General features: G+C 52.5%; 1 protein-coding gene across 1 annotated transcript; it reads right to left on the bottom strand.

The window, feature by feature from the left end:
• Positions 1-6553: 6553 nt before the first annotated feature.
• HMGB3 (high mobility group box 3) lies at positions 6554-13048 on the bottom strand. The gene is made up of 5 exons (XM_075162300.1): positions 12888-13048; positions 9944-10100; positions 9305-9444; positions 8583-8757; positions 6554-8048 (listed from the first exon to the last, which is right to left on the bottom strand). Exons 1-5 carry the CDS (start codon positions 13034-13036, stop codon positions 7905-7907), a joined length of 765 nt encoding a protein of 254 aa, XP_075018401.1. The 5' UTR covers positions 13037-13048; the 3' UTR covers positions 6554-7904.
• Between the last annotated feature and the right edge of the window lie 1320 nt (positions 13049-14368).

Genomic DNA, 14368 nt, shown 5'->3' with positions numbered 1-14368 from the left:
GGAGATTTGCAGCTCTGCTTTGGGAGAGGCTGTCGCCCAACGGGTCCCCGCTCCGCTGGCGGCGGGGGGGGCTCTGCAACGCGCTCCGGCAGAGCCCCGCCACCCCCTGCGAGAGCATGGCCTGGGAAGGGGGTAAAGGGGGAAGAGACCCTACCAGAGCGCCTCTGAAGGGCGGGAAACTCATGTTTAGCAGGATGAGAATATATATGAAGGTGCTTCCCATCCACACGTTAATTAACACCTTTTCTCACCCACAGCAGCCTATTTCTGTTCCCTGCCACAAGGCGTTCCCAGCCCAGCCCAATAAGCACGCTACAGAAACCCAGCACGGCCACGGCACAGCCTATTTCGTTGGCCATAACCATCTCCACCAGAGACCCGAGCACAAGCAACAGCAAACATTTTTGAGACCACCCGTTCCCTTTCATCTATACTAGTTGCCGAACCTTATCTCACAGGGCCGGCTGTGAAATACAGCACCATATGGTCCCCGACGCAGAGAGAGACCCTGCGGGCTGGATGCCGTCTGCTCATGACCCAAAGACCCGCATCCCTCAGCCACCTCCCGCTCCCATTTTCCCATCTCCATCCCAATCGCTCGGCTCCGCGTGCACCGGCCGGTTTGGCACGCTCCCAGCCAGCAGCGGCTCCTGCATCGCCGTGGCCTCCGCCCTCGCCCCGACGCTGCCGCGAGCGCAAGATCTCAGGGGAAGGGCACCGGTGGGTGGTCTGAGCTGGCACAGAGCAACAGCCCACACCAGCTGAAGATCTTCCCGAAAGCATCCGACTAGCGGGAAAACACAGGTCAGTCTGCTCCCAAAATTTGGGAGTAAATTACAGCACCTCAAATAAGCCATTGGGTCCCATTTGCTGACGGCGGCTGCTTCGCTGGGCAGAGGGAGAGCTGGGGGAAACAAATGAGTGAAGAAAAGGGTCTTTAAAAGCAAAGGGATCAGTGAAACAGCACCGGGGGGGGGGGGGCATTTATTTGGAGGGTTTAGGGGGCAAACAGAGAGAAAAAGGGTTTGGGGGCTTCTTTCCACTTTGCACTTGGAAAGATCAGCCTGAACCACTGTTGAGAGTTGGCTTTTTAAGATGTCACCTTCCAGTAAACGAGGAGCATCAAGGGCGATCTCCCCTAGGTCTGCAGGAGTATTTCTTGGTGCTCCCCACAGCTGAGTAATCGCACCTTAACGGCAAGGCGAAGGGCTGAGCCCGTAAGGGAGACGCCTTCGCTTTCTCCCCAGGCAAAGCGCTGAGGGGGGACGGCGACGTCCTGCAGAGACGCACGGGGAAGAGTAGAAAACAAACAAGGCCAAGTCCTCTCACGTTCAAAACCATCGAAGGCCTTTTGTAAGTCGCCCTCAAGGTTCAAAATACCAGGTCTGGTCTAGCTGATTTTTTTTTTTGCCAGACAACTCTGTCTGGTGGGGAATCACCAACGAATGAAACATGAGTGACGGTTAAAGAGCTCTTTAATTAGACAGTTTAACGCTATTTGGTCAGGTTGTATTCCACTTTCAGACAAGCCCTTGGAAGAAAGGGTTCTCTTTAAGACTTTTACTGACACCTTGATCTTTGAGCTTGGTTTGAAAAACCTCCCAGCAGCTTGCAAAAATTAAGTTATTATATGAAGCAATGAAATAAAGCAATAGGAGACCCAGCACATGTTTCCTTTTGCTCTCCCTGCTACTGGGGAGCGACCTTTGCCAGGAGCTGCAGGTAGCAATACCTTAAGCAACTGCAGAAGCCAAGCCCAGGGAAGATCCCCAGCCTGACCTCTAAAGCTAAAGAGAGCAAAACTTGACCATCATATTTTTTAAGAAAACTGGAGACCAAATTGTCCCTACTTCTACCTTTCTTGAGCCTCTTTTGCAAGACCATGAATTATAGCTGGTACATCCCAGGTAACACATAGTAAAAGAGCAATCACACAGTATTTACCAGCAGGCAAGAGGTATTCGTCTCAAGCAATCCCTCAAACCACTTCACCCTTCTACACGTATTAATTTTCTAAACTAACATAAAGCAAATCTTAAGCTTCACAAAGAAGCAGTTAAAAACACTTACAAGTAATAAGCTCTTACAACAACAAAGCCAGGCCATGTTTGATTAATACTTAAAAAAAGAGCATTTTTCTGACTTGAAATACCTGAGGGAGCTTTACAAGGCAAGGGGCTGGGAAGAAAAAGCACCTCCATCACTCGTAGCATCCTACCTGCCTGTCTCCTTACACGGGCTTGGCTACAGCAGCGTGCGCAGGCGTGCGACACCCATGCAGAGGGGCTGCTCCTGCTCCTCGGGTGTCTTGGTGGGGAGCACCCAGCCAGAAGCAAGACGAGGTGGCAGGTACGGGGGCAGAGCAGCGGTACTCTGCACTTCAGGGGCTCAAAAGTCAACCGCAAACACCATCGAAACACCCAGTCCCACAGCAAGCCTCGGTTCCCCGTTGTGATTTTCCTGGCTGCTAGATTCAGCCAGGGACATAAAGTCAACTGCGTTGGGGGACACGGCTACAGGACAGGCATCCCCTTACGCAGTTAATGCATTTTCATCTCTCAACATCAACAATACAAAGATTTGCTTTTATACATCCCAGCCTCCGAAGGTCTTAACCCCACCACAGCACCAGTTTGCTGTTCCACACAACGCCCAGGCTCCCCAGTCCTGGGGAGGTCACTTGCCATCTCTGCTCCAGCTTAACAGAAAGACTAACCCTCGTGTAGCTACTTCATAGGCGTTTCTGTGAGGCCATGCCACGTCCAGGAACAAGAGAAGGAGGTACTCGGCACCCCAGGAGACAGAGCTGCCAGCTCTAGCAGGGCCGTGGCTGCTTCCTCCTGCCTCATTTAGGGGTCCAGGTGCAGGAGGGCACTCGGGGAAGAGCTCTTAGCAGCAGACAATGCCAATCAAGATCGTTAGCACAGGCAAGGAGCCACCCCTCATCCACATCCCACTTTAGCACGTACGTATCAGAGCTCTCAGAAGGACGAGATGTTTGCAGAGCGCTTTGAACACAGGTCGCCAAACGTTGCCCAAGCAGGGGCAGGCACACGCCGCGCTCCCACCGGAGCCCAGCCTGCCGAAAAGGGATGAAGACACCTCGCAGGGCATGAAACCCCCCGTCAGGCATGCTGGTTATTCGGTCCCTTCTCCACTGCAAGCTGAAACACATTTAGAGAGCAACCGTTTGGTAATGGGGTCTCCAGCACACTTTGTTTCGCAGCGCAGCTGTAATTTGCAATGCAGTTTATTGCATTAAAATGTGGTGCAGCCCTAGCAGAAAGAAATAAATATGTCACTTGTCACAGTTCCTCCCGTTATCTTTTAGAGGAGAGCGAGCTCAGCCTAACATTCATAGAGGGGAGCGTGGGGCTTGTCAGAAAGCGAATGGCAGCACGGCCATAAATGCAGCATCCCGCTCTCGCCCCAGCAAAGCCAGCGGGGAGGTCCCATCCCAGTCGCTTCTTCTGGTCCAAGCCCTGCTTCCCAAAACCCTCAGCAGAAGAGGGCTTACTTGGGAGATGTTTCTCTGCCCGTGGAACAACAGCCCGAGTGAGCAGAGGGAAAACATAAACTCGAGGTGGCTGCCAGAATTGTGCTGGAGGCTGGAAGCGAAAAGCCATTCACCTGCCACCGCCTGAGCCAGAGCCAACAGGAGCCCTCACACCTCGCTGCTGTTCCTGCAGGGTTTCTTAGGAGTGAATAAAACTATATAAAAATCAGCCGTTCAAAGGACGCAGATAAGAGAGATGTTTCGACTCTGCCTGTATCCCCACTACGATCCCCAAAGCAGACTCTCACCTTCCTACAGCCCTCTGTTAGAGCTGCAGCCGTTTTCTGCTAATTGATTCAATATGCATTTTAGACTAGGATTTTTAATTAATTTTATTACAGAAAAATTAATGCACTACTTCCCCACAGATGCATTAGGGTACCGACACGAACGGTAGGAAACCATCCTGCACCACGGTTTTCGTTGTGACTGCTTGCGGGGAGCTCACCCCAGCCCAGCGGTGGGGCTTTCCCAATGCCATCCCTCCGCCAGGGCCCCCCCTCGAGTCTAAGGGCTCACTTTTAGCTCACACCAAATATTTACCACGTTTCACCTGCATTTAGAAATGTATAGGCTACAGAGCAGCGGGAAAGCATCGCTCCTCTGCCTCCCCGGGTTGCGCTAATAGGCTGCCGGGCTCATTTTCGGCAGTGGCAGGTGCCACTGCATAGAGCAGCTCGGCAGCCCCATTCATCCCATCGCCACCCAGCTGGTTTGATTTCAGACGGATGGGGTGCGTTTTGGTAGCGACCGTGTTCTCAAGGCTACGCGTAGTCCTGAGCGCAAATGAAACGGCACCGACCACGGGAAATGACCTGCACGAGGTGGGTCAGCGCTGCCGGGCAGCACCCTGCCTGCCTCTGCCCATCTCTGCCCCACATCAGCACCGGCAGAGGCTTTCCCTTGAGCAAAAGCTCTCAAACCTCTGCCACTGTTTTAGGCATCCAGAGGGACCGCCCCACCCAGTCGAGCCATCCTCTGCCCCCCCAGAGCGGCGAGCAGGCTTTCACAGCTGCAGTACCAGCACCGTCCCTCTTTCTTAACCGAGCCCCTCGTCCCCACCGCCCGCCTCAGCCCGACTTCAGCAGGCACAGGGGGACGCGACAAATCACATTTCGGGAACACAAGCAGTCTCACAGTCAGCTCTGTCAAATTCATGCAAGGAGTCGTCTCTCTTCATCCCTCCCTTTCCCCAAATCTATTTTATCACTACTCTACATATAATGGAGCTAATAAGAGACATATTTACTCTGCTTGGCTTGGGACTAAAGTCGAACTAGAAGTTTTAGCTGTACAGCAGCCCAAAGCAGAAATGTCTGCTCTGAAACACCACAAGCATTTCAAAGCAGAGAGAAAGAGCATTTGGAGGGTGTTCTATCAAAAAATGGAGCTGGGTAAAATTAAGCACTTCCCAATATTTGAGATGACATCTCAGAACACGAAAACCAGTGGTGGGGGGGGAAAATCATGTGTTATTTATATACATTCACACTATGGTATTTATCAACGGCAGAGTACTGGGGGAAGAAACATCATCACTACATCTGCAATATCCAAATTTGAGTCCCCAGAGTCCTGCACTAGTATTGTATTGAACAGCATCCCCGAGGCATGCCGTATTTTAGAAATTTGCAGAGCAGGAATAGGTAGTGCACCGTAAGGTCCAGGACCTTAATCAAGCTCTGCAACTCGATAGATTTCCAATATAACGAAGACAAAGAGGTGTCAGCTCTAGTTCTTATTTGCTAACACTATCAATAGGGGCTCAGCTCACTAGCAGTTAATTCAAAGCCAAGCTCGATTTGCACAGCAGTGATCTACACTAATTCCCATATGTGGCTAAGGGGAGATTTTGCCAACCAGACAATAGAAACAGTATTACAGCTCCTGAAATGATGCCATCGCTTTTCTCTTCTGCTCCACCACTTCCCCATCAAATTTCCACGTGCTGGAATCTCCAGTCATCTTCTCCCTTACATCAGAAGACGTGCGGAAAGGGTAGCAAATACAAAGGTACCTATTTCTTTTCCAGATGCAGCTTTATTGAGGCTTTTAAAATGCAACTTCCCATAAAATGGGGGCCAATTTCACACTTGTTTTTTTGTGCATTAAAGACACCAAGAGTTGCCATAATTAACCAATTATAGAAATATTTCTAAGCGATCCAACTGTAACTTAGCCTTAAAAAAAAGTTGCCACATGTTACTACATTTCGTAAAAGTTTATTAACTTGCTCCATCATAGTTCTGCTTGGTTTTGCTTTCAGATTCTAGTCCATCTCAACACTAGATCAGACTGTTTTGCCAAGATACTATGGTTGTTGGGAAGTCACAGGAAGCCAGATGTGCTACCCCATTAGGCAACGAAGCCGTTTTATCCACATTAGAAGCAGTTACTGCCTGTAAGCCTGGCCCTCATTAATCTGCAGTTTGGCTGAAAGGAAGCAGTGGCAGCCGCCCATACCCACAGTTGATGCTAATGAGTTACCCTGTCCTCTTAACTCAGCTGCACACGGCAGCCCACAACTTTGACCTGCTATTAATGCACGGATCCTGACAGCCCCATCTCCTCCTCGCTGCCAAGCGAACACTGACTGTAACTACAGGCAGCGCAAGGAAGGAATTCGAGGGCAGGGAAGGGGTGCTACAGTTTTCCCAGTTCACGCCGTTTCGGTGCGAAGGAAAAACGAGGTTAGAGTCGCCAGCTAGAGACTAGGTATTACCTTTCCCTTCCAAGGGCTGCAAAACATCCCCAGCTTGGATTTGGAAAGACGGCAAGACTGCGACGCAGCCAGCTGGTCACCAAAGGGGAAAGAGAGACCTGCGTCCTTCCCCCAACCCACCTCACAGCACCCGATTCGTATTAAAACTTGCGTCATTAGAGAAAGGACACAGACTAAGTACCTGCGCCACGCTCCTACTTCAGCAGGGAGTTAGACTAGGCGCCTGGCTCCTGCCACGAATTAAGATGCTAGAAAAAACCACAAGTCTGAAACAGTTTAACACAGGACAAAAAAGGCACATTTTAATATGTACAGCAATGCATTTGGGCTATAAATTTACCCAACACAACTGAAAAAAAAAATCCAAACTATGCTTTTATACTTATTCCATGGTGTCAGCCTCATTCCTAGCCACCTACCTTTCTCTGCATCTCTGAATGCTGCTATATACACACACAAACAAACAATTACGTCATGAATGTTCATTTAGGCTCCCAAGTTCAAGTAATAAAGTTCAAACTTGCATAGCATCTTATGCCACTCAGCCATAAACAGTTACGATTGCATATTAGCTGGAGCAGCCATCTCTTTCAATTCAGCCAGTTTTGGCTGGCCACCATTTTTTTTTTTTTATTTTTTTTTTTAATCCTTGAGTCAGAATGTTTTCTAAGTCACCAGCCCTGAGGGATGCCACAGACTTCAAAATGAACCTCTTGCTGTTGTTAAGATCCTTTTAAACCAGAAATTTAGAGTGTTGTCAAGAACAGTTTTAAAAATGTAATACTGTTTATTTTGCTTCAAAAACATTTCAGCATTCTAAACATACAAAAAAAACAGAACGTTGCAAATTCGTTTAAGTACAGAGTGTTTTTGAACTTCAGTTGCTGCACTGGCTCTTCACTTAGTTGACGATGAAGAGATGTCTACAGTTTCAGTTTAAAAACTACCGCACTTAACTAAAAAAATCCATACACTTCTCATGCCAGCTGAACCCCCTTCCACAACTAAGAATGGCAGCAGAATGCTATTTCACTATATACAGAAAGACAACTTTAAGCTAAATGGACGCCCACTGTAGTGTAAATAGATCTACCCTCACAGTGCATGCTTTGGGCCATGGCACCCCGGGGAACGTACAGCCTTTCCAAGTAATCACTGCTCCTCTAAGGCATCATAACTCTAAGCATGTACCACAAGAATCTGTCTAGTTTTTACAAACTATAGATATGTACAGTTTATAACCCAGGATTTTCTAGCCAATAACCATATAGTAACACCACCTTACAAATTAAAAAAATGCTTGAAACATTTTTAAATGCTTTGTTACACCAACAGCAAAGTGCACAGAGTTAGGAGAACACTAGAGCGCCTTTTCATTTTAAAAATGTTTGGAAATATGTACAACTTTGATACAGTTTCAGGGTGCTCACTACACCCATGGCCACTTCATGTAAACCAGTTACAATTTCTAGAGCACTTTTAGAAACTACAACGCGATCGGAATCCAAATTTTTTTTTTAATTAAGCCTAATAAGGGCAAGAGACACCATCTCAAATAAGAGGTGCTTCATTTATGGTGTTTCCCCTACTCTATGGTATTCACATGGAGACAAGTATTGTACAGTTTTATTCATCATCATCATCTTCATCCTCCTCTTCTTCATCCTCCTCCTCCTCTTCGTCTTCTTCCTCTACCTTTTTCCGAGCAGCTTTGGTTGCTGCTCCCTTTGCGCCATCAAACTTTCCTTTAGACTTGTAGTCTGCAACATCCTGCAAAGTCAAGGGGATGTCTTAATTTGCTCTACGCAGCAAACACAAACAGCATTTGTACAGCAGCGGGCGTTAACGTGAAGGGACTGGCCTTCCACAGCTGCACCCCAAAAAGGGAGACAGCCAGCATTACAGTACACAGGTATGCAGACACCTAAGCGTACTCAACCGCCTGCGTTCATAGTTATTCCTTTGAGGAGGAGAAGAGAACCCAGCCTCTCTTAAAAGTTTCCTGCTAACAGGACAAAGCTCCTTTAACAGCACAGCAAACCCTTTGCCGGAGCAAGGTGAGCAGCCGCTGCTGCGCATCACTGGGGGAAGCTCTCCCTCCTGGCTGGAATCCGCCCGCGGCTCTCTAACCTACTCTGTCCCAACGTACGCAAAGTTCGGCTACGTAGCACACAGCACAATGAGAACAGGTCTGGAAGCTGGAGGTGCTCACTACGCTGGGGCCACCTTAGCTGGGTCTATGTGACAGAAACGCATCAACACAAGAGCCGGTATGGAAGAGGCACAAGTGAGAACTAGCCTTACCTTCTCATACTTCTCCTTCAGCTTAGCTGCCTTATTATTATAAGGCTGCTTTTCACCATCACTGAGGTTGTTCCACATTTCACCCAGTTTCTTTGCTACATCCCCGATGGATATGCCAGGGTTTGTGGACTTGATCTTGGGGCGGAACTCTGAACAGAAGAGGAAGAAGCCAGACCTTGGGGGGAAGCACCAGAGGACAGTCAGCACCGCAGCAGCACGCCCAGAGAGCACCCCCTTTCTCCATCCCTCACCCACAACATCCACACACGCACTCACACGCTGAGTAGAAACACTTTTTTACTTAACAGAAAAAACACACCAAACCAAAAAAACCAAACCAAACCCACACGTGTTTTGCTTTTACTGAGGCCCAGACCTGCAGCCTTCACCCAACGCTGTTTTTAGCCAAGTGTTGTCTATCCCCCCCACCCGATTTCATCTCAGATACACAAGTCTCACTGTGACCCGGTCATTTCCATGTCTTCCATCACTACAAGTTTAAGGGTACCAAGTACTGACAATTCCTGATAGTGCTCTACATGCTCAAGATTACAAGCTGCCTAGAAGATTTACAAGAAGTATCAGTGAGCTATGAATATTACCAATCCTGCTATACCAACAGTATGCCCCATCTACTTCATTTATGGAAACCTATCAGCTGTGTTACAGGGCATGAAAACAAGCCAAAATACTTGTGCATTTAATACCTCAAAGTTACTTACGGTGGTCGTTTTGGGGCATTGGGGTCCTTCTTCTTCTTGCCACCCTTAGCTGGTCCATAGTCCTTCATTTCTCTATCATATCGTACCTTATCAGCCTTTGCCATTTCATCAAATTTAGCCTTCTCCTTGCTTGACATGGTCTAAAAAACCAAAAAACAAGACACCGAACCTGTGATTACCCAACTGTTCAATAGCTGGCAAACTTTAAGTAAACAAGCCAACACATACTGACTCGATAGGGGAGTTTCAGAATTTGTTTGTTTTCTAACTGGACCACCTGGGGGACGAAGGTCCTGTACCGGGGACCGCAGCCACAGCTGCCAAACTCAGCAAAGGGAAGCAACGGGAATGGGACAAGCACAGCCAGAGCCCTCCTCGAGGACACAGGCCTGGAGGGAGGTAGCTGCTGAAGGGCACCGCTTGGGAACACAAAAAAATGCCAGGCTCTAGTGGAAGCACCTAAATGGGCAGATACACTGGGCTGAAGCCTTCACCATCATTACAGGAGTCAGCAGCACCTTGCCAAGAACGGCACACAGACCAGAACAGCACCGGCTTCCTTCACGTTCAGACACATGCACGTCATCCTAGCAGATACCGTAAGAAGTTACCGCTTCAGGAAGTCACAAATTAAGGTACCTTCCACCTCTCCGAGCACTTCTTGGAAAACTCTGCAAAGTTGACTGGAACCTCTGGGTTCTTTTTCTTATGTTCCTCACGGCACGTCTGCACAAAGAAGGCATAGGCAGACATCTTGCCCTTGGGCTTCTTCGGATCACCTTTAGCCATCTTGACTCTGTAGGAAGAGGGGAAAAGGGAAAAAAAAAACCAAGGTGAATGCATGCATGGATGAATGTGTATACGTATGTGTGTATACATACATGGTGTGCATATATTTATACATGCACACACCCCACCATCCCCTGAAGTGATGTCCCATCAGTAACACATCCCTTTCTTCCCCCCAACACCTCTTGCCATCCCCAATACAAAAACTTAAATTATTCTTCCTTGACACTCAGGTTGCAGACTTGAGCCAAGTGAAACTGGTCACTAGATTTAAGTTTTACATTGATAGATGTTTACATCATGTCTAAGACAGGAGACAGGCTATTAAATACAAATACTCCTGCCCGTTAAGAGTTATATATGAACTGATATAAAATATTTCTTTTAGTTGGCTACCACACCGGGGCTTGAGTGGCATGCACAGTGCCAGGCTCTGACTTATCTTTTTAGTAGCTGGAGTTCACATGTTAGCAGCTGCTGTCCAGGTAGAAAGGCAGGACAGCTCACTCCCCCCATAAAAGTGCAATAACCTTTTATATATAAGAAGGTGTGCAAATAAAGGCTAGCGTTAAACACAATAGGACCCGTGGAGCTCTGCGAGGTGAGCAGCGCTTGCTCTTGCTCCACCAAGTGACACATGTTCGGAGGCGTAGTGGTCAGTGCAAAGATGTGATTAGCAAGTCACCGAGAGGATGATGCTAACTTTTGGGCTGTATCTCTTTCCCCCTCTTCCGTATTATTTTTCCCCCCCTCAGAAAAAAAAAAAAAAAATCCCGCAGCAATATTTCCTATTTACAGCTTCTCAAGCGTTTGAAAATTTAATTTTTATTAGCACAGCGTTAATATTTAATTGCGCCGACTAACCCCCCATGTGCAGCCAAAGCGGCTTTAAGCCGCCCTCTCCCGCCCCGGCCGCTCCCGGCGCTGGCGGCACTGCCGCTCCCGCCCCGCAGCCCTCCGCCGGAGCGGAGAACCCGCCTAAACGGGGCATAAAGCGGCGAGACAGGAGCGCGGAGCGGGGCCGGGGCCGCCGCCTGCTCCCGAAGTTGGGGGCGAGCGGCCCGCCGCGGCCGGCCTGGCCTCCGCTCCGCTCCCCTCCCGCCATCTTCTCCCCCCCAAGGTCACCGCGGCGGCCGGGCTCCGCGGCGCGGGGCGCGGGCACCTGCGGCGAGGCCGGGGCCGGCGGGCGGAGGGGGCAGCGGCGGCTCCGCCAGACGCCAATAATTCATCTTCCATTTTGTGAAATGCCTCCTGATGAAAGAAAGTGCCCCTGAAATGCGGCGGGGCGGCGGGCGGGGGGCGCCGGGGGGCCGGGCGGCGGCCGGGGGCGCGGGGCGCCGGCCCGGCCCCGGGCGGCCGGTGCGAGCGGCAGCGGGAGCGGCGGCGGCGGCGGCCGCGCTCCGCGCCCAGGGCCGGCCCCGCTCGCTAAGATGGCTTCTCCCGGCGCCGCCGCCGCGCCGCCGAACAAAGCCGCGCTCCCCCTCCGCCGCGCTCAGCCCCCCGCGCCCGCCGCCCCCGGCCGCCGGCCCCGCCAAAACGCCGCCCCCGCCGAGAAGGGGCTCCCCGCTCGGCCCCCCGCCGGGCGGCGGGGGCGGCGGGGCCGGGGCGCGGGCGGGAGGCGCCCCCCCCCCGGCCCCTGCCTAGCGCAGCGCTCTCTAACAAAGGCTCCCGTGCAGCCATTATCGCCGCCGCTACGCTCCTCCGCGCCGCCAGAAAAAGAGTGCGGAGAGCCCCGGGGCGGGCCCCCGGCGCCCGGCCGAGGGCGCGGGGCGGTGGGGAGAGAGGAGCCGGGGCGAAAGCGAAAGGTTTGAGCCCCCTGCGGGGCGCCGGGAAGGAGATTTCCCCCGCCGCGACCCCCCTCCCCATCCCTATGCCGCTTACACGTCTTTCTTCCCTTCGCCGGGGCTCTCCAGCGCCAGCCATATTAATGCCCACAGCACGGGCGGCGCGGCGCGGGGAAGAGGCGATGCGGGGCCCCGCCGCGGGCGCAGCCCCGCCGGAGACACCTTCCCGGGCAGGGGAAGAGCGGCGGAGGCAGAGGCGAAGGGATCGGGGGAGTTTGGAGGCGGCGGCGGCGAGAAAAAAACTGCTTCGCCGGGACAGACGGGCGCAGCGCGCAGGGTTTATCCCTGTCAGATGCTAAAGCGACAGCCATATTAATGCAGAATAAACAGCGGGCACGGCACTGCGCACGGCCAACAACTTTCCCACCGCCGCCAGCCCCACCGAGCCCACCCGGGGGAAGGGGGCAAATAAAAGCCGAGGGCGCCGCGCGTTTTGCCGTGCGACATTAGGAGGCGGCAGAGAAAAATCCCTGCCCATGCGGGGGAGAAGAGGAGTTAGTCCCGGTGTAGTTGCTGCACCAGCCATATTACTCTCGGCGGCACGGGAGCCCGGCGCGGAGAAACCGGGCAGCACCGGGGACAGGTAGCCCCTCCGCGCCGGGGGGGCTCCCGGCGGGGCAGGGGAGGGGGACGGGGGGCAAACGCTGCGCCTCGCCCGCTGCCCGCCGCCCCGCCAGCTGCGCGCAGCATCTGCCCCGGCACCGCCGATCCCCTCGCGAGGAGGGAAGAAAGTTTTGGGTGATTTTTCCGAATTTTTTTTTTTTTAAATTATAAAAAAAAAAAAACCTCGGAAGAAGGAAGAAACGGAAAACAAAAAAAAAATATTAAAAAAAAAAAAAAGCCCGGGGCAGGCAGAGCAGAGGGGCGAAGGCGCGGGGGCAGGGCGGGGCGGCGGCGGGGCGGGCAGGGGGCAGCCGCCCCCCGAAAAGTTGCGGCGGGGCTGCACGTACCTGTATTGTTCGCGGTAGTGTGGACAGGAGCTGGAGCGCAGGGCACGACGCGGGGCTCGGCGCGGCTCAGCCTCGCGTTGGCTGCCTACGAGAGCGGCCTGATTGGCTGCGGGGCTCTGCCGTTTAAAACAACCTCCTCGCCCGCTCATTGGCGCGGCGCCTCATGAATATTAAGCACGGCGGCGCGGCGGTTGGCCGGCGCGGGTGAGGTCATTCATTCAAAACGAGCGCCCGCCGGGGAAAGGGGAGCTCGGCGGCGCGCGCTGGGGGGGGGGGTGAAAGTTGGCGCGGGAGGGTCGCGCGCTGTTGCGCGCCCCGCGGAGCCCCCGCCCCGGCCGGGAGGGACGGAGGAGCGCGGGAGCTGCGGCCGCCGGCCGGGAAGCTGCCCTCGCCACGTGGTTGCGGCTGCTCGGGGGAGCCGGTTGCCCCATTCACCGCGGAACGCATCGGGGCCGGGCGCGGAGTCGCTGCGCGGCGGGCGGTGCTCAGCCCCCACCCCCAGCGGAGAGCCGCGGTGATGGGCAGCGCGGGGTCCGGCAGCGACGGGCGGCTGGCGGCTCCGCAGGCTGCCCGCCTTGGTGCCCTGTTGCAGATGAGATCCGCTGCGAGAGCAGGGGGACGCGGAGCAAAAGGGGCGAGGGGCAGCGACGGCAGCATCCCAGGGGAGAGGGTGGGAGCCCCCGGCCTACAGCAGCCCATTATTGCCAATTTCTGCCCTAAAGCCCTAAGGGCCCGATTCCCGTTTGAATGGCACTGTTTGCAGAGCCGGTTACTACTGTGCATAACAGGGAGGGAAACGAGCCCAAAATAAACTCCGCTGACAGTCCCAGCACACGATGGATGGAAAAGGAACTACAGGGCAAGAAACTGCGTGTTGGCTGGGGGGGGATCAGGGAGTTTTACCCACTCATTCATCAAACAAAACACCAAAACAATTAACTTGAATTACAGTTTCTAACCTACTTCCACAATTTGTTTGGTATTAGCTTTCTAGGATTTGGTTGTTATTATTATAGAGGCTGGTTGTATACAAGGAAATCTGTCAACATGCTCTTCTGACTGAAACCAACCCAGCGTGGCTCTGGGGACAAGGGCTCCTTTGGCTCTCTCGAAAGAGCTATTTCCTATAGGGCAGCTGCCAAATGGTTAAACTGGTATTAGTGGCTGACCACAATTGTTGGTTGGCTCGGAAAAAAGAGCTGTTATTTTAAGGCTGGAGCGGTAAGACTCAGAAACCACCGCATACTGTTATGGGCTGGGCGTAACTGCCACTCTTCTTTCATGATAGCCAGAAGAAACAGTTGCCCTCTTTAAGGAACAGATAGTGAAAAGAAGCCTCCACCCTGGGCTGAGATGCTGGCAAGCAGCGGGGTTTACCAGATACTGCCCTGTGGAAGCACTTATGGCTATAACAACATATGGTCACAGGTTGCCTTTGCCGGAAAAGATCAAAACAAAACAACTGATGAGACATAGAGGAG

The sequence above is a fragment of the Calonectris borealis genome, chromosome 13, assembly GCF_964195595.1.
Source record: "Calonectris borealis chromosome 13, bCalBor7.hap1.2, whole genome shotgun sequence".
Classification (NCBI taxonomy): Eukaryota; Metazoa; Chordata; class Aves; order Procellariiformes; family Procellariidae; genus Calonectris; species Calonectris borealis.
The sequence above is the reverse complement of the archived record's forward strand: the minus strand, read 5'-3'. Positions and strand labels throughout refer to the sequence as shown.